This window comes from Uloborus diversus, chromosome 8 (genome assembly GCF_026930045.1).
Source record: "Uloborus diversus isolate 005 chromosome 8, Udiv.v.3.1, whole genome shotgun sequence".
Taxonomy (NCBI): domain Eukaryota; kingdom Metazoa; phylum Arthropoda; class Arachnida; order Araneae; family Uloboridae; genus Uloborus; species Uloborus diversus.
Window position 1 is genome coordinate 52,469,746 of NC_072738.1, and position 20,957 is coordinate 52,490,702.

A 20,957-nucleotide genomic window follows, 5' to 3' on the forward strand; every position below is an offset into this window, starting at 1 on the left:
TGATAAGGAATTCTTCATTACTTATGACTAGAATTATTGAGCATATTTTGCGTAAGAGCAATTTTTCAAAATAATTTCCTCTTGTTCACGTCACACCTATACAGCATTAAATAATCACGAAAGATAAATCATTCACTTTATCTAAAAAAATTCAATATCTGTTCAAAATATTAAAAAAAAAAATTCAAACATATTATTCTTCTAGACGGATATGTAGGCGGAAGAACGTATCAAAAAACTTCTAAAAACGATATAAGTAACCGAATATCGATATTCCAGTGTGGAAGGGGAAATAAATTTCATTGCAAAAAATACATTTCCTGAAACTAAAACAGAGTTGAATTGTAAAGATAAATTTGCATTCGCAATTGCTTATAATGCAAGCAAATAAATTGTGTTTGAATTCGATAAGATCGATTACGTTCAATATTTTACAAACGAGATGAAATATGATTTGCTAAGATAGACTGTGGATAAACTGACTGCTAAATCATAAAATTATTTTCATTCGTGTAAAAATGATTTTCGCTCGGTATTGAAGACACAACTTGGGAAGAATTTTCGACATAATTTCTGGTAAGTTGGATTTTGAGATATTTCGGAGTAAAATGGGAATGCCAACTTCATAACTTTTGTTACTTTTCTTCTACTATGTCATGCGAACATTACAGTGCGAACACATACCGTGGAATAACGGGTATCACGGGAAAAAACCTACACAGAAAAGGTTACTGAAAGCATGCAGATTAAAACGTTCAGACACGTCAATGATTATTTCGGTGGGACGTTTCGAGATTTCACAGGTTTTCATCAGTTTCCTGTGATTATCAAGTGTCTTTGTTAAAAGGTTTTCTGAATTGCTGCAAGTGGCACGAATGCAGACTGTTGTGAAAAGTATTTTTTGCTGCTAGTTAAACGATAAACAAAGCCTTTTTATGAAGTGTATCGGCTGCTGTTCGAATACGGCCTGACTAGCTCAGCCAAGCTCCCAGCGCGAGGAAATGTTTCTGGATTCCGCAGCTTTGCATTTGCAGAGATCTGAGATGCTTAGTATTTGCTTGCAATTCTGTCTCAGCTCTGTCCAGGGATGCAATAGTGCTTTTGGATCCTTCACGGGGGGCAAATCGTGAAGGTGCTAAGCTATAACTTGAAACAGACGACAGTATTTTTATGAAGGTTCCAAAGACCTGACTGGCAAAACCGGCGAGATTTCTGCATTCTTCAGAAAGATCCCAGAATAATTTCAGAAAGATTTCAGAATTTTAGCGGAAAACGTTCCTGTTTTTCACAAAATCTGTTACTGACACAAATTGGGCAAATTAACTGGCCATTATATTCCAGGAACGGTTATGAATTGTTTTTACAGTGAAACCCCGATTAAAGTGAGCAATATTTCGTGACTCATGAAACCTCTATTAACTTACAGCTAATTTTATTCTTTATTGGAAATATGTTTTAACATTCTGAAGTTAATCGATGACTCATTAGTCTTCAGAATAAGTGATAACGGCTCTGGTTTTCAATTTGTTGGGATCGAGAAGTATTTGAAAATTATATTAAAGTTGACGGTAGTGCTATTACTTCCAAGTTATACTTCGAAGCGATATTGTAGCTTAAATTTTAGATAATGGTTGATGGGAAAATGTTATGAAAGCGAAGACGATAACGTCAAGTTATGGTAAAGCATTTGAGGCTGGAAAATCCTAAATGGCTTTTAAAGTGCAGAAGAAACTCAAACCTATCGAATCTAGGGATGGAAATGACGATATTGTTCGGGATATAAGTATTCCTTGAAAGCAAAAACACAAGAAAGCCTCAACAACACTGTAAAACAATTCAGAAAGATTCCTAGAAAATAATGGGCAGCTGATGTGCCCAACTTCTGCCAGTAACATATCTTGCAAATTAACGGAACGTTTCCGCTAAAAGTCAGTAACCTTTCTAATATTATTCTGGAGCCCTTTTGAAGAATTCAGAAATCTTCCCGATAAAAGCCAGCCTTGTCTCTGGAGCAAATTAAGAACATTTAGAGAAAACTTAGCTAGGTTTAAAAGAACAGCTTGGCATCATCTTCAACTACCAGAAAATCCCCTAAGGAATTAATGCAAACGCTGCCAAAGCTAAGGCAGAGTTGCAAGCAAGTACCAAGCTTTTTACCTGCTTGCAATTCATTGCAGGATACACTGTAAAAAAACTCCGAAACGTTACTGAGTATTTCCGTGTAACATATCAGGATTTCAATGGTTTTAATCCACTTCCTGGAAAAAACCAAGTATCGTTGTCAAAAAGTTTCCTGAATTGCTACAAGTTGCACGAATACAGACTTCTCACTGTTGTGAAAAACATTTTTAGCTCCCAGTTTAAAGATTAACTGAGCGTGTTTATAAAGAGTATCAGCATAGTTTCGGTATGGCACGGCCGCGCCGATTAAGCTCCCAAAGGAAGTGAATGTAATAATTGCAGGGGAGTAAAATTTACGTACTTTCAATTTTGATTTAGCTTCGGCCGTGTGTGTAATATTGCACTTCGAACTTTCTTTATAAATCAGGAAGGTGCCAAGCTATCATATTATACTTACGTAAAGTTGCTCTGAAGTTCCAGCGACACTGCTGACTTTAAATGGAATGATTTCTGAATTTTTCAGGAAGCTTCCAGGATAATTTCAGGAATGTTACTGAATTTTAGCGGAAAATGTTCCTGGTTTTTTAAAGATATGTTACTGGCAGAAATTGAGCACATCAGCTGCCCATTACTTTCCACTAACGTTTCTGAATCGTTTTTACAGTCTACGTTATCGAGAGACTTATGTTGTTTTCCCATTGGGAGCTTAGTCAATCTGGACTGGTCCTGATTGAGCTGAAGGTGATACTTTCAATAAATAAGCTCTCTACCAAACGGCACGAACTTGAAGGTCACGGATATGGATGAAGCTCTGGACTTAGGTTAATTCTTGATATGAGCCCTGGTAAAGCGTTTTGAATGCATAGGTCCTAGTTTGACCGTAATTGGGGTCCAAAGTTTCAAGTTTTGCTATAGAAGGCAATGGTTTTTCCTTTGAAATTAACCTTTTTTAATGCCTTTTTCTTGATATTGCATGGCAGTATCGCCAAACTGAATGTATTCACAGCATGGAATAAATTCCACCGCCCCTACGTTGTATTAACAAGAGACCCGAAGGATGTTAAGAAAGCAAATATTATGCCGAAATTCCAATTCCAAAGAAAACGCTATTGCAGTTTCGGGGCAAAACCGGCAAAGTTAGACCCTCCTCGCAGCCGAACTAAAGCCTATGTACTCACACTATTTTACCTGGGCTCATATCTAGTTCGAATTGACCTAAATCTAGAAGTTTATCCAAATTCATGACCCTCAAGTTTTTGCCGTCTGAACTACACTGATTTGCGGAACTCCAGAATTGCAATGGCGTCTTTGTTGGAAATTGAAACTTTGGGACAATATCTACTCTCCGAAAATACTCGACATCTCTTATCAGTACAACGAAGGGGGGGGGGGAGGGGGGATACTGTGAATGCATTTAATTGACACATACATTGTTAAAACGATTCAGAAACGTTCCTGGGAAATAATGGGCAGCTGATTTGCCCAATTTCTGCCGGTCACATATCTTGCAAAATCCAGGAACTTTTCCGCTAAAAATCAGTAACCTTCCTGATATTATTCTGGAACTGAAAAATTCAGAAATCTCCCCGTGTGAAGCCAATCGTGTCACTGGAAAATTTGAGTACATTTAAGAAGGTGTAATATAATAGCTTGGCATCTTCCTGAGTCATCAAGGAAATTCCAAGAACATTATTGCAAACACGGCGAACGCTAATCCAGAAATGCTGGTAAGCAACGAGAATTTCTCTCGCTCACAATTCTTGCAAAGCAACGTAGTTCCTACTTATCCACTCTCTTTGCGGGCTTAATTAGCATGGACGGCCCGGTGCTTGAACTGATGCCGATACAATTTATAAATACGCACAGTTAATCTTTAAATTGGGAGCTAAAAATTTTTTCACAACAATGAAAAGCCTGCATTTGTGCAACTTGTAACAATTCAGGAAACGTTTTGACAATAATACTTGATTTTTCCAGAAAGTGGAGAAAAACCATTAAAATCCCGAAACGGAACACGGAAGTACCCAGTAACGTTTCGTAATTTTTTTACAGTGTACGGCAATGCAAAGCAAGAAAAGGGTAAAGAAAGTTTAATTTCAAAGGAAAAACCATGGCTTTTCTGAACTCAAACGGCAACTTGGGACCCCCGTTGCAACCGAACTAGAGCCTATGCAGTCAAACCGCTTTGCCTGGGTTCATATCTAGTGCGAACTGACCTAAATCCAGAATGTCATCCATTTTATATGTAGATGAATATCTACAACCCACTTAATCTCATATAGCCGTTCACAACTGTACAAATGCAAAAATTTTGAAACGTTACAAATTATTCCCGTGTAATGTTCCAGAATTTCACAGGTTTCCACTAGTTTATCATGAGAAATAAAAATATTTTTGAAAGATTTTCTGAATCGCTACCTGCTTCATGAATGTACACTTCTGGAGATGAAAAATATTTTTAGCTACCATTGTGATCACATGCTCATCTTCGCCTACAGTTCTGTTACTTCCGTCACAGATAGACTGAGCCTCAAACAAGGACGAATTGCAGCCTCTGGATCCTGCAGCTTTGCAAGACGTGCTGGCCATTGGTATTTGTTCGCAGTTATATCTTAGTTTTGACCATATTTGCCTTGAGCACTTTCTCGGAAAATCAAGAAGGCACCAAGCTGTTGCTACAAACATACACAAGTTTTCATGAAAGGGTTCTAATGCAATCTGGAAATGACAGGCTTTTATCAGAAGGTTTCTGAATTCTTAAGAAAGCGTGCAGATTGATTCAGGAACTTGTAGAGCACTCCCTTTTTTCCAGATATGTTACGGGTAGAAACTAGGCACATTTTAACTGCCCATTTTTTTCCAGGAACATTTCTGATTTTTTTTTTTTTTTTTTTTTTTTTTTTTTAGTGAAAATGACAGCAACTATGTATATCATCAAGCACAATATGCCATGTGTGATTTATTTGTTTTTGCTGTCACAAGATATACAATTGTTGTGAAAACATAGATCTTGGGGGGGCGGGGGGTTGCGGAGCCAAAATGGCGCTAAGAAGAAAGTTATGATTTTACTTAGTCCAATCAATTTATTCATCGGAAAAGAAAAGAAATTGTAAATACATTTTAATATTTTTGTGTCTCATGTTAGTTGGTATGTAACTTGATCAATACATATAACTGTTAGAATGTAACTTTAACCGCCGCTCCCGTTTCGAAGTTGAGTTTTGTGAATTGACAACGTTAATATTTGTTGTTTTCATTTCGGATGAATGAAAATTTCTGATTTTATTTTTGTTTAGGGGAAAGGAGAGCGATTAGTAATTGGAAAAGCATGAATATGCCTGCGGAAGGCGATCTACTGCTTTAGTTAACTAATTACTCAATAGATGGCAGGACTAAAATTAATAATTTAAGTGACGTTATCTACTGAGTAACTATATAATAAGAGTGGAAGGGAGCTACAGTAATACCAAACTATATGATGCCCGACGTGGATGCAGAGGGACTCATGGGGGTCATGACCTCGTCCCCATTTATTACGAAAGACGGGCTAAAGCTGTACTTTAAGATTTATATTTCGAAGAATTCACCAGATCTTCTAAAAAGACAATTATGACCTCCCGATATTTTCCGTAAATGATGCCTCCAAAACCAGAAGCTGGATCCGCCTTTGTGTGATGCAAAGTTTAAAGATTCGTGAACGGGTCATTTAGAAAAAAAAATCACTCAATATTGGCGGCTGAAAAAGTTACTCTTAACTGTATTGGATGTTTACTACATGATTTTAGATTGTTTTAACGTTTGAGATTTTTGACTGATAGTTACAAGTTGTTCCAAAAATGACTGAGACATTTGAAAAATCAATAAAAACTAAACGGGCAACGATAGAAATGTACCGCGTGTTGCATATTGCTTGTGAAAACAGTAAATTTTCAGAGAGACAATCTTTCAAATTTAGTTACAATGTTCCTCAACAGATGGAGCTGCAGGTATTTTAAAAGGTTTAAAAAACCGCAGGCAGTAAGATTATCAATGAAAAATATAATTAAAAAATCAATGCTGCTCGTTTGGTTTTTATTGATTTTTCAAATATACCGGTTATTTTGGCAATTTTACAGATTGCGTTTTCTTCATACCTTTTAAAATGCCGTCAGCGCCATCTGTTGAGGAACATTGTAACTAATTTTTAGTTCGTCAGTATGAAAATTTATTGTAGTCCCAAGAATAATGCAACAAACGGTATATTTCTTTCGCTTCCCGTTTAGTTTTTATTGATTTTTCAAATGAATAAGTCATTTTTGGAGCACCCTGTATGTCAGCACATATTCTTATAGTGGTTTAGAGTTGATCGTGTTTTTTTTAACCTTTTTTAGAGTGTTTCAATGGACGTACGTTTCCGTTGTATATTCAGACACCGATTATGGCAACAAAGGATACGAGAAGCTGCGTGAGCTATCGCCTCCGGACATTTGCTTCTCCAGCCCCCAGAGCATAAATGTGGATCATTTTTCTGACGTAGAATACGACACCGTGATCAAGAACTTGATGCATAAAACGAACGCAAGAGGTTGGTAAGAATGTTAAGTATTGCTACTGTGCTTTTTTTTTTTTTTTTTTTTCAAAATGAGTTCTTGTATTTTAACACGAGTTTATGACACGTAAAAGGTGCAGAAGCATTCGGATTACTGCTAAACGTTTGGTTCTTAGCTGCGATGATTGTAGACATAAGATTGATACAGGGTGTCTTGAAATTGACTGTTTTCAAAAATGTATTACAGGGAAACAGTTAATGATAAAAAAAAACAAAGTCTTGCAGAAAATTCATGTGATGGGCCACAAATATTTCTCCCATGAGTTACAAAAATTTTAGTTTAAAATTTTTTCAACAGATAACGCTTCAGATAGTAAGCCCATGAATCAAAACGAAAAAATTGAAATTCACTGATTTTCTCTTCAATTGCGACATGTTATTGTACTCGACAGAAGACATTTGTAAAATATTGTAAAATAATTTGGTTCATTCTAAACATATTTTGAAAAAGTGATGTAATTTTCTTTCTTTCTGTGATTCAGAGGCTTACTATCCGCAGCGCCATCTATTGAAAATTTTTTGAACTGTAATTTAAAACTGTGGAAGGAAAAAATTTACAGCCGACCATGTGAATTTTCTGCATTATTATTATTATTATTTCATCTTTAACCGTTTTCCTGTATAAATTTTTGGAAACAGTCAGTCTTTTTCCGGACAACCTGTAGCTGGTTTCGTTTCATCTACTCACAATTTTTAACTCTGCAGAAAACTATATTGGATATCCGTGTCCAAAAAAAAAAAAAAAATGTGTTAGCAGCTATCTGTCATAATAATAGATGACTGAAAGTTCGAAAGATATTTGAAATGTTATTTTTATGTCACCGTAAAAGATCGAAATTGGTGAATATCAACATTCACGGGTTAATTTGGGAAATCATAGCTAAATATTTGATCTCTTTAATATGTGTTTACTTTGCGATTTGCTCCTTTACATGCGAAAAAAAAAAAAAAAAAACTCGACATCAAACAATGGCACGACATCACGTGAGAGGCAAGCTTTACTGTGCCCAACTCAGTTTCCCTAACCAGGGACTCTGGAATGCAAGGCAGATGTTCCGGTTAGGTAGTCAGCCTCACGCGGAACCCAGAGTGTTTGGTTCCCAAGTACGGTTGGTACTCATTTTATCGACGCACTGAAGGGATGAACGGCTGAGTCAAACATGCCCAGCCCGGGGGATAGAAGCTGGGCCTGCGGCGTGGAAGCGTGAAGCTCTGCCACTTAGCCAGTGGGCTTCATTATCTGCGTATTCAAAAGGAAAATGATTCCTGCTCAGGCATTAATGCTAATAAATTTGATGATAATGATAAATATCGTCTGCAGTTTTAATTATCGAAATTCTTCGAGAAGATTTCTTTTTTTGTCACATGGACTGTTTCAAACGAATGCAGCTAAAAATGGCGCTCTTATTTTGAAGTGGAGTAGGGCTCGACCGATGGCATTTTTTGGCCGATGGGCCGATGCCGATTGTTGGCCGATTGTTCAAAGACGGCCGATGGGCGATGGCCGATTGTTTTCCTCCAAATGGCCGATTGCCGATGGCCGATGGCCGATGCCGTTGGCCGATGCCGTTGGCCGATGGCAAAAAAAAAAAAGAAAGAAAGAAATTGATAAAATTGTCAGGGATTTAAGGGATCATTGATTCATTTCCCTTTACTTCCTTTCTTCGAATAAGGAATTGTAATCACAAAAAAAAAAAAAAAAAAAAATCAAATTTTGACCTAAATTTCTATTTTACGATCACCCAATTTCTTCACAAGTTTTTTCGGCACATCTGTACATGCATATGTACCTAAGAACATGTAGATGACCGAAATATCCATTTTGAACGCCTCCTCAGTTAATTACCGCAAATTGTCTTGTGATGTCTTCATGCGCGTAAACTTACGTCACTCAAAAACGTTATGAAATAGTAAATTGAAAACTCATACGTACGTAGTATGATCTGAAAGTTAGAGGATAAGTTGTATAAATCCGAACCCTGAATAGTTCACATTACCAAAGCACATCTATCTACAAAATAGTCACCTTGAACGACTATGCATTTCTGCCAACGTTCGTATAGCTTTTTAGAAGCACTCCTGGAAGACATTTTTCGCAAACTCCTGTAAGGCCTCTTAATCTGCTGCTTTAACTTCATCGTGGGGAAGAAGGCCACTTTCATGTTGAGGATGCACGGTTCGATTGGTCATTACTCTGATATGACAAACAAATAACGTAACGTTTCGTCGGACTTAGCTCCGTGTGACTTTTACCTGTTCCCAGCAAAAAAACTTTTGGATGGACGCCGCTTTCTTCCGTCAGGAGAAGATAAAGCTGCATCATAGAAGGTAGCGAAAAATTGGCTTCCAGGAGTGCTTTCCAAAAGTTATATGAACACTGACAAAAGTACATAGTCCCTCAAGGTAACCTTTTGAAGGTGGATGTGCTTCTGTAATATGAACTATTCTGGGTAAGGTTTTATACAGTTTGTATCCGAACTTTTGGATAGTGCTACGTACAATCTGTATAAGGTGTAGTTATGCTTCTCTTTTTTTGACTGCTGTATGATGAAAGAGAAAGAACAACAGTCAAAAAAAAAAGAAAGAAAGAAACAAAAAAAGGAGGAAAAACAAAGAGACTGTTTAATAACCAATTGATTTTTCTTTTAAATTGAGCATATAACTAAGATTTCAGTAATATTATAATGATGTATGGATTTAGGTACACTAAACATAGTTAAAAAACATTAAATTATGTTGTTAAATCATTCAAAAAAAAAAAAGAATAAAACTATGAAACCGTCAACAAATTACGCAATTAAAGTGCAAAGATTGCTTTTGGTCATCAAATTAAACAAAAAGGTAACAGATAAATTACAATACTAAATCATAATAGGAATATTTTTATACTTATTTAAAATTTACGAATAGAAAATTTTGCATTTTTCAAAAAACTAAAACAGTAACATAAATTTTGCTGAAAAAAGAAATAGCCATGAAAAGAGCGAGGTTCTTACAACGCAGCTACAATTAACAAACTCAATATTTACACCAAGTTAATAACTGAATACATATACTACTTGATCTGATGTTTGCACACATAATATTGAACAATTTGATTGTTTAATCTTTTATGAAGCTTTACAAACAAGTTCAAATTAAATTGTTCAATTCAGAAATAAATTTCTGAAATTTAAAAAATTGCATAATAGAAAAACCTTAAAAACTTTTCTATAAAAAACGAAAATAATTTATTCATTGATTTTATATAAATACATAATTCTTACAACAGAAAAAAATCGATCGCTATTAATGATATAAAAAAGATGGCGCATTACGAAATGGGGGGGAGGGGTCACCTTCTGATTTTGCAGTAACTCACACTTCGGTCCTAACCTCGGTGTAATTTTTTTAGTACAGAACCGCTAAAACCAACGCTTCAAAAGATTTTCTGAATCTATTTCAGCACTTCCGAAGAAAAAAATTCAAAAGTCCCTTCGATTTCCGAATTATGTCACCATTCATAACGTCTTTAATCAATTTCTTACATTATTGCTCTAAATTCTTTCTAAACAATAGATAAAGTTTGAAAGAAAAATCTCTAATTTTATGAATGGTGTTACTTTTAAACGACTCAGAAGTACAACTAGAGTTTAATTTCAGAAATTGAGGAAGTGGGAGGAGGGGCACGCATGTGTTCTCGGAAATTCAAGAAATAGTCGTAAAAAATAGAGTTCAAAATAATCATAAACATTGAGCAGAAAAACCCTTTCAAAACTTGCACCCGAGTTTGTTTTGACGTGCAGTGGCGGATTTCAAATATAGCAAATGCGCGAGAGGCCCCTTAACCATATGGACACCGCAGGAGTTACAAAAATGCTTATGATAAATGTTTTACAATTTTTGTGATAGAGAAATAGGGCCCCAAAATGTATTTCGACGAGCCCCAAACTTGAAACTCCGCCGAAGCTATACAGAAAAGACTGCATTACTGTGATTTATATTACAAATATCGAAAAATTAAAAATTACTGTCGTCTCAAGAGAAATCTAACAAAATGACTAAAAAATCAGTTTCGCCATCTCATATTTGTTTCCATGGTCTCCAATTCGGCAATATATCACCAAATGATCGTTAGTCTGAGACGCTATATTAGTTTTGCATTGAAATAAGTAATTAATAGCCACAAAAAATGAGTAAACAGACTTTTTAGAACACCTCGATCGAAAACAAAAAGTGCACAACTGGAACGTACGCACACCCCACATGCGAAAACTTATCCTTCTACACAGAGCCGGCCTTAGCAGATGCGGGGCCCGATTTGAGAGATCTGACGGGGCCCTTTACAGAACGGAGATACAAATTCGAGGTGCCGACCGATTTTTCTGATTCGGGAAAGGATTCGAAACTGCCCCAATAGGGTAGTTGCAACCTATTAAATGTTCATATTTTAACTATTGTATATTTGTTAATTGACCCTCAAAACTAAAAAATTCACCATCGCCGAATTTTAAAACACCGTGGTTGACTTTTAATGAATTTTTAAAAATCCACGCGCAAAAGTGCGCTCTTCTGAAACGTCACGAGCCTACGTCACAGGGCGCGAATGGGCAGCCTTCCGCCGAAGATCCCTTGTTTTCGCTAGGGACATTTTGAACGCGCTGATATTTTTATTTTTTAGAAATTCAATAATCCTTTTGAACACACTATGGAGGCCGGATTCGTTAAAGCACAATCTAAATAATCTTCCTCAAATAATATCAATGGTGATATTCGAATATTTCCGAGAGGATGAGAGGTTTAATGTTCCAGAAACGCGAGGAGATAAGCCTTTTACGTTTCATCTTCGAAGTCAAATGCACGTTCTTCGATTTCTCCCATGACATGGGAACCGGTTCGCTAGCGTTTCTCTCCTATTGGACGTCACTTCCTATGCCATCTGACGTCACAGGCGCTTGAACTTTAAAAATTAATTTAAAAAAAACTACTTATCGTATCGCAAAATTTTTTTCACCTATGATGTTCATACATGTTACTCTATCATATAAAAATAAAATTGAAAAATCGAAAACTTCCCTATTGTCCGTCTTCCTTCAAATTTCTACATCACATTTCATTTAAAAAAAAAAAAAATATTATGATTATTAAAGAATAGAATGAATGAATGACCACAAAAATAAGTGTAAATTTTAAGAACGTAAAAAAAATAGCTCTGAGAATATTTATGCTCAATCATATGCGTTTGATACACGAGAAAAGGGGGGGGTGAAAAGAAGTGTGGGGGTTAGGAAATGGCGCCTCGGCTGCTGATTTCTTGGGGTTTTTTTTTTTTTTTTTTGTAAAATTGAACGATATTGTGGGATTTTAACATGATTGATTAAATTAATTCCAAAAAAAAATGTTTAATATGGCCTCCAAAACCGGGACGGATGACCACTGTATACTTTCTTCTTTCAATTCAAAGTTCGTTTATCTTGAAATAACACTAGAAAAGTCCATATGGTTGGAATTTTATTTTCGTGGAATAAATCAATCCACCCATAAAAAATCATTGTATGTATCGATCATTATTGTGCAACTTTGAGAAAATGAGAAGTGAGGGGGCAATTCCCTTCACCATTGGCAGTGAGCGGGCGGTTGCTCCCCCGCCCGAGGAGGGGGGGGGCCTCTCGAACGACCCGCCTACGCAATTTACAGCTTAGACGGAAAAGGAAAATGCACCAAAATTTATTAGTTCTAAAAAAGGAATTTTAGACTACATGCAAAAAATCAGTCGTCTTAGGGATGTCAGAAGTAGAACGGAATTGCAGGGAACGGGGGAGCTCTTCTTGGGTAATTTTTCGAAATTGAAGTTTAAAAACAGCAGTTTTGGTACGGAGACAAGGGTTGAGGGGGGGGGGGGGGGGCGTTAGAGGTCAGATAAACCACCCACGGTGCCCGGAAGAATCTTCAAAGCCGACGTCTAAAATCGCAAATTTGGACAATTCTGTGTAAAATGAAGGGAAAGGAGTAAGGCGGAGGTTCCCTGCCTACCGAATTATTTTTAAAATTTAAGATAAGTTTTGATTAATTTTGGTAATGGTAGGAAATTAAGGGTTCCTCTCAAAAAAAAAATTTCCGGAATTTTAGTTCCATGGTGATGTTGATGAAAATGGAGATGAAAGGAATTTGGTGATCTCCTATCGTGAGCTTTAAAGCGCAATTTTAGACTATCGAAGGTGACGTTAGGGGATTCAGTTACTCTTCGAAAATTTTTCCATATTGAAGTGTTGAAAACTCAATTTTAGGCTCTGTTTGGAAACGATGGAGGAAAAGGGAAGAGATTCTTCCCTTATTTTTTTTTTTTTTCGAAATTGAAATCAGTTTTACGCTATCCAAGAGAAAGAAGGGTTCGAGGGTTCTCTCGTGGTAGTATTTTCTAAAGCGAAAGTTTTAAGCTATTGTGCTGATTCTAAAGGAAGGGGTCATTAGTTAGGAAAAAGGTTTCAGAAACCTTTATCAGAAAATATTTTGAAATTTAAATCTTAAAAACACTATTTTAGGCTGCCTGTTGCGGCAGGGGCGTGCAGGGGGGGGGCATGAGATGGGGCATCTGTTGTCCCGGGCTCTAGCCTGAAGGAGATCCAATATTTTTTAAACTAGGGGTGAAATATAGGGGTAAACAATATAAAAGGGAGGCCTGGAAAAGTCATTTGTGACGGCCCAAAATTTCTGTGCTTTGGAGACGTTAGAGGAGAAGAAAGGGAGGAATGTGGTGAAACTTATGAATTTTCCTTTCTTGGAAATCCTTTAAAATTGAAACTGAATGATGTACTTTTATTCAGTTTTTTTTTGTGATAAAGTTGAGGTCTCCTCCTGAATTTTTTGAAATTGAATTTTACAAACGCATCTTCAGTCACGTTAGGAGATATGTCAGGGTTTGGTAGATGCCCCAAGAAATTTTTTGGGCTTGAAGACTTAAAAACCTATTTCCAGGCTATATGTAGAAACGTTAGAAGATTAATGGCAATTTGCTTTATAGAATTGTTATGGAGACGTTTTACGCTAATAAAAGCACGCAATATTTGAAGTATCTTTTGTTTGCTTATTTTTCAGAATTGCACCTACGTTAGTGTTAATTGTGTATTAAAAAAATTGTCATTACTACTGAGTTTTAAGATTTTTTATCAACACAAATGAAGAAAGTAAAAAAACAATAAAAGTAAATATATAAATGAAATAAATTAAAAAGATTGCTTTGGAGATTCCTGAAATTTCGGAATATCGGGGGTAAATTTCCGCATTGCCAATGTGATAGTAAGATCCTGGGATAGGGGCCCGCATTAATTGCTGATAATCATTAAAAATTTGTACTTTGGCTCCCCACTACCTAGTTCCTTTCTCTTGACCGAAAGTTATAGGGTACAGCGGGTATGGCCTTAGATATGAATTTTAAAATGTTCAATCGGCTATATGTTTTTTTTTTCTTCTGGAAATTTATCTGATACTACTAGTTTCAGATAGGTTTCTAGGGACAGATATTTGCTTACTTTAATAGGGATGCTAAAAGTCTCAGGGAATCCCCCTACTCCCTTAATCACACTGAAAGTAGCTCCATACCCCCAGCTTAAATATGAGTTAAGTATATTATGATTATTATCAGTTAAGTTCATTTGAACGTTTTATTTTCTTTATTTTCTTGTTTATTTTTGCGAGGGGGAAAATTTTTTTTAGAGCGGGGCCCCTGCTGGCGCGGGGCCCCATTGGACTCTTTTGCTCTAATCGGCTTAAGGCCGGCTCTGCTTCTACAGTTTACTATTTTGGAGTTATGACTTATGAGAGATACATGCGTACATCCAGCAGCAAGAAACAACGCAATAATTAACTTGTTTGGTACCTAAATGCACTATTAAAAACTCTTTCAGGAGTGACTAAAATAGAAATTCATACTGAAATTCAAGTAAACAATTTTGTATGAAAACAACCTTCACTTTATATTGAAAGGTAAAACATCAAAAGTCCTTTTTTTTTTCAAAAACATCGGCCAATTCCATCGGCTTTTCGATGTTTTTAAGGCCGATGGGCCGATGTTTCCTGCAATTTAGCATCGGCCGCCGATGCCGATGCCGATGGCTAAATTGTTGAACCATCGGCGCCGATGCATCGGCCAGGCCGATGCATCGGTCGAGTCCTAAAGTGGAGTCGAACAAGTCCACTTCAAAATAGGTTAAAAACAAGACAAGGTGGGTTTCTATAATCAGGGAAACCTGTTTTCTTTCACAACTAGAAATAAATTTTAAAAGAAAACTCGTGCCAAACTAGAAGATAAGGAGCGCATTATGGAAATATAGGTCTGCTTTTCGAGTTCATTCTCCTTAGGCCGCTTAAAAGGGGAGCTGATTCATCTTACATTTTGGTTCTGAAGTTCTAAGCCTGAAAACATCAATATGTTACCAGCCAGGCACGTAGCTAGAACTTTGTTATGGGGGGGGGTCCAAGGTTGCACGAACTTCAAAAGAGGAGGCATGCTAAAGCAGAATTAGTAGCTGATAATTACACAAGACTAAGATAAATCCAATTAAAACTGATCATTAAAATATGATAATTAATTAAAATTAATTAAATAATTGAAATTAATAGAGTCATTAGTTAAAATTAGTTAACAAAAAGTTTATGTTAAGTGGTAAATTAATTATTGTCAGTTTGTAAATTAACATTAAACTGAAGGTTATCACATACAAAGTTTCCAAATATGGGTGAACCTTTGTCCTCCTGAAAATAAGTGATATATTTTCTATTAATAAAAAGGGCACAATAAAAGAAAAACGGAAAACGAAAACTGTTCTAGAAATTACTTGGAAAATGCATGCGATAATTTAATAAAATATTAAAGCTTTGTAATATATTTCAACAAAATATGTACATTTGTACTTATGCCATTTTATTTGAAAACTAGAAAGTCACCCGTCAAGGCATGACGGGTGAAAATTGCTTCAACTCTTCTTCATTTGAACGAAGCAATTGCCTGTTTGGTGATATTTTGATAGTTGAAATTTTAACTCTAACACCAGTGCATTAACCCTAAACTCCAGTAGATAGCGTTCATTGTTTTCTTTTCTTCATTCCTCTGATATGACACAGTCTTACCAGTAAAACTGTTCAAGTTACCGGATCGAGTTCAGCCTTGTCACAATAAAGCCTTTCCTTGCATGTTAAACATTACCAAAACATATTATCGAATTACATATCATGCCGTGGTGCGAATTCATTGTTGAAACACGCGGGTTACTCGATCATCGGCATTATTTGTATGAGGATAAATAAATCTATATCTATGGAGTCGAATGTATAACTATATGAATGTTACATAACGTAACCCTGTCCGATTTGAACAACATTTCAGGCAAAATCCCACAACTCTCTCAACGAAAATATTTGCGAGGTTTCATTTAAAAAGCTTGAATTGGTTTTTATTTATTTACATTTATAATATTCTTTTGATAACACGAAATAGAATGATATTTCCAATCTTATCCGTTTTCTAATTATCATTCCTAATCATCAATTAAAAGCTTGAACAAACTATTAACTCTTTGAGGGACGGAGGCTTCCTTTGTTGCAACCATTATATATATATATATATATATATATATATATATATATATTTTCTTTCTTCAGCCAACTGACACAGTGATTTCAGTTAGCTGGAAAAAAAAAAGAGAAGCAAGAAATAAATGGTGTTCTCAAGTGAAGTCGCTATTCCTAAAAAGGGTGAAAGCTGTTCGAAAAAAATTTAAATATCGGAAAAGGCGTATTTTATCATTATTTTTTTCTTTCTAACTTTCTTGCTACCTTCACAATTTACTAAAGATGGATGCATAGATGCTAATAATTAAATAACTCCTTAGTACAAAGCCAGTGAATAACAATCAGAAAATGTGTTCCAATGATGCAAATACAAATATGTTTTATGGAACAACATCGAATAAGATTTTTTTTCGTCAATTAAAAACTAACTTTTTCTTTTGGGATCATAGAATCACAATTCAGTAAGATTTAAAAGTAATAATTTCTAATAAATTACTTATTACATGCCTTAATATGGCCGAACTTGTAATTTCATAAACTGATCACAGTAAAATATTCAAGTAATTTTCAATTTAATTTTTTCAATACAATTTTTATACCGTAAAAAGTTTGCTACATCAACTTCAAGTTTTATTTATTCATTTATTTTATTTATTTTACCTTCAAACAACGATTTTTTTTTTTTGGGGGGGGGGGCATTTAATATGTTCCATGATCATGCTTAAATATTGGGGGGGAAAATATCAGTAAAAAATCTACGTAATTTGTTACTCAGAAAGGAGAGAGATGTTAAAAGTAATCTAAAAGTTCAAATAAAATTTTTTATCAAAAAATAAAATGATTCTGAAATGAACCATGCCAAAAATATAAGAGTTAAAATGAAAAAAAAAAATCAATAATTATTTTTTCTCATCCTCAAACACACGAAATGTGTAGAATTTCTTTTTTCGCTGCTGGCTTAGAATCCAAAATTTAGTTTTTAAATGGAAAAACACATTAACACGTAAAATTGCTCGTATTATCAAGAAAACTTTAAAAGGGAGCACTACGACTTACCTAGTTTGGGTAAACTTAATTTTCTTTTGCATACAATTTTTTGTTCAAGATATGTTTCCTATAAGTATGACGTAGATAAAAACTGCGTGTTAAAACAGAAAAGAATCGGAATTCAATTACTGATTCACCAGGAACGCACCTCACTCTGACTGTCTTTCGTACAACATGCGTCTACGAAATCCACGGAAATCCAAAAAGAAAAAGAGAAAGAAATAAAGAAAACCACCGCCAATGAGAATGTGGGATACGGCGGAAGTGGCAATAAATGCTTGTTTTTACTTTGCCAATGGCAATTTGATGGACCAAGGAGAGGGGCTGAATTTGAAGGTCACAGGACCCAGCTGGTTTGAAAGTCGAAAGGGACATTTCCCCCGTTTCGGACGGAGTAGGGTGACACAGCAAAAAAACGGACGAAAATTGGGAACCTGCAGTTGTTGCACGAGGTTCTCGTGTTCTGAATTGACTCAAGCGCTGAGAAAATATCCGATTACTGGGAATATTTAAGGGGAGAATGCTGCCTTTTATAAAATTATTGTCTTTCGGAAAATTTTTGTTGATGCGAGATGCAACAACTGAGAAAAAAGGAGAGGAGTCTTTCGGGAAGGGGGGGTCCGGACCCCATGGACCCACCCCTTGGCTACGTCCTTGTACCAGCAATCACGTTGCAGAAAACTGTTTGGTAAGCTATAGATGCGTTGGTTAAAAGTTTTTTGATTATTTTATTTTCTTAATGGACAAGATATATGAATTCATATTTAAAACCAAGTAACGTATAAAAAATGGGGTCCATTACAGGAAACATATCCTGATAAACTGTTATTTAATTTGAGAAAAAAATACTCTCTAGATTTATCTACAGGGTATCACTCAACTTATCCTCAATTATTTTACGCCATTGCAAACAGCGACTATAATAATATATTTCAAAATACTTGAAACAAGGCTGGAACAAAAGTTGTCCGGAACCAAAATGACGGATAGGTCGGCCTTGTCCTCTAAAGGGGCTCTACATTGCCCATTCCATTTCCAACGAATTTGTAGTTTTTGATTTGTCCACTGAACGCCGACAATAATGGCGAAAAGAATAAAGCTTTGAAGTTTCTTAGTTTTTTTTCTTCCGTTTTTTGAACATGAAGTCTTCATAATTATTTCAACAGTTATTTAAAAAATGAAGCAGGGGAAGAGAGTGACTCAACCCCTTCTTCCCAAAAGCCTCTAGTACAGTGTTGTCCATTACCTTTCCTTCCTGTACAAGTCCAAAATACTCTCAATCATAGACGGCTGGTGAACCAAAAAAAATGGGGAGTCAAAAGAAGTGCGAACTGTGAATGGAATAGCTGTGGTTTTTTTTTTTTTTTTTTTTTTTTTTTTTTGTACAATTTGGTCATATTATTGGATTTAAGAATTACTGATTAAACGACCTCTAAAAACGGAATACAGCGTCAAATAAAACAGGTCGGATGACCACCATAGAAATCTCGATTCCAATTAAAAAGTTCCATACTTGTGCATGTGCAATGCCATGAGAAAAAAAAAAACTTCTGAAATTTTTAAGTTTTTATTTTTGGAAAATAAATTAGCCTACCCAGCAAAATATCGTTTTTCAACGGACTATTAATTTATCACTCAAAAAAAAAAAAACAAAAAAAAAAAAAAAAAAACGGGGCAAGCCCCCCCCCCCCCCCACCATTTACTTAGTAACCTTTTGTACAACTCTGTCTTTTCACAGATTAATTTCGTTCACTTTGAACCCCCTCCCCCCCCCCCCGAAAAAAATTCCTGGCTACGGCCTTGGTTGTAAGTGAAGAAGGGTTGCTATTATCAAGCTTTGGAGATACAATTTTTTTAAATATATTTTGTGTGCATACAATTTCTCAAGCCAACGCTGGAAACAAATAATTTTTTAAAGCTCGCATTAGACTGTGAAAATGATTCAGAAACGTTCCTGGAAAATAATGGGCAGCTGATGCCGCCCAATTTCTACCAGTAACATATCTTGCGAAAAACTAGAACGTTTTCCGCTAAAAGTCAGTAACCTTACTGAAATTATCCTTTAATCTTTCCAAATAGTACAGAAATATCCCCGGTTAAATCTAGTCATGTCTCTTGAAACTTTCAGAGAAAATTTTAGTAGGTTTTAAGTAGTAGCTCGGCGCCTTCCTGATTTGCCAAGAAAGTATCCAAAAGCATTACTGCAGCTAGAGCCAACGCTAAGACAGAATTGCAAGTACCAAGTATCTGCAATTGCTCTCAAAGCTACGGAATCCAGAGGCTTATTCGCTTCATTGGGAATTTATTCAATTTGGCAGTAACGCTCTTCAACCAATGCACCTAATATATACGTTCAGTTAACATATCGGATTTTTTTACAATGTAAACACTCCGCTAATGCGCGTAGAAATCGACGTTCGATTGCCTTTTCCTATCTCCCCATTTCTTACGATGAAGTTTTTGACTCTTCCATCGAGTGCCATCAAAAATAAGGTAGACTATAACAGCAACTTTGTTTTATGATCTTCAATTTTTTTTGACATAGACAGTTCGCGACTAAAATAAAAAAATTCAAAATCGACAAATTCTATAATCTTACTTTTTTTCCCCTATCCGCCCCTTTTATTCTGATTTTTTTTTAAATAATGCTTTAAATGTGGTGAAAATAGAAACAAATGTATATGGTAATAATTATCATAATTTAAAACCCGAAAGCTGATCTGCATTCAAAAGAAAATATGCAGGCCAAATTCATATTTTCACGCTGAAATCGGCTTTCCTGTCTCAACTTCAAGCGTTGACCACACCTTTATTCTTTTTCTTCGTTTAAATCATTGGCTTGTATTCAGTGACGTGGATTATAAGCCCCTCCTATAATCTACGTCATTGGATTAGTGGCGTCCGGGTCTGGGGGGGGGGGCTGGACCCATCTCCGAAATGAGCTGCGTAAAGAAATTCAAAAGTGAAAATGTCAATTTTTCTACACATAATTTTCCTGCTCGCATGATACCCCCCCCCCCTTCCCCCAAAAAAAAGAGAAGAAACTCGAATTTGAGTGCATGCAACTATATATATTTCCTACTCCTAGTACAACAGAAGGATAATCAAATTTAAAAACATACATTTTTTCCTTTTTGACCATAAAAAAAGTAATTCACAAAAAAATTTATGTTACGACAAAATGCACTTACTGCGTAATTCCTGGTCAAAAGCAACTTCAAGCCAAAAGCATGATCTTAGTCCTAATTGTTGAAAGAAGGTTTGGGTAAGAACGTTTTATAAACCAAAGCTAGTTTTTTAGAGGATTTTGAGAAAAAATCGGATGTGACGATATCTGTTACTGTGCTAGGTTTTTCTCCTTAAAACTTAAAATCGCTGTCCGGGTGGAACATTGACGAAACTGCAAAATTAATTGAAAATGAGTTATTGTCGTCACTGGATCCAAACGTGGTCACTTCCCTACGGAGGAACACTGACATATTTGTTTTTCAACTTTTTATCCACCTGGTCTGTAATTCAACTATGTTTCAATGTATGAGGTTGTATGAGGTTGTGTTATGTATATTTTGTTCTACTGTAAAATGCATTTTTTGAAGTTGCGTCAGTGTTCCATCGGAGCAGCGATGTATAATTAGGAACCTTCCGAAAAAAAAAT

The 20,957-nt window shown here is 35.7% G+C and overlaps 1 protein-coding gene across 1 annotated transcript in view; it reads left to right on the plus strand.

Annotated features, from left to right (window-relative positions):
• LOC129228365 (metabotropic glutamate receptor 3-like) overlaps window positions 1–20,957 on the plus strand; it is a 144,891-nt gene that overhangs the window by 59,962 nt on the left and 63,972 nt on the right. The window contains exon 4 of the mRNA XM_054863044.1: window positions 6,492–6,685. Within this exon, the coding sequence (XP_054719019.1) occupies window positions 6,492–6,685 (194 nt within the window). The remainder of the gene's footprint in view (window positions 1–6,491; window positions 6,686–20,957) is intronic.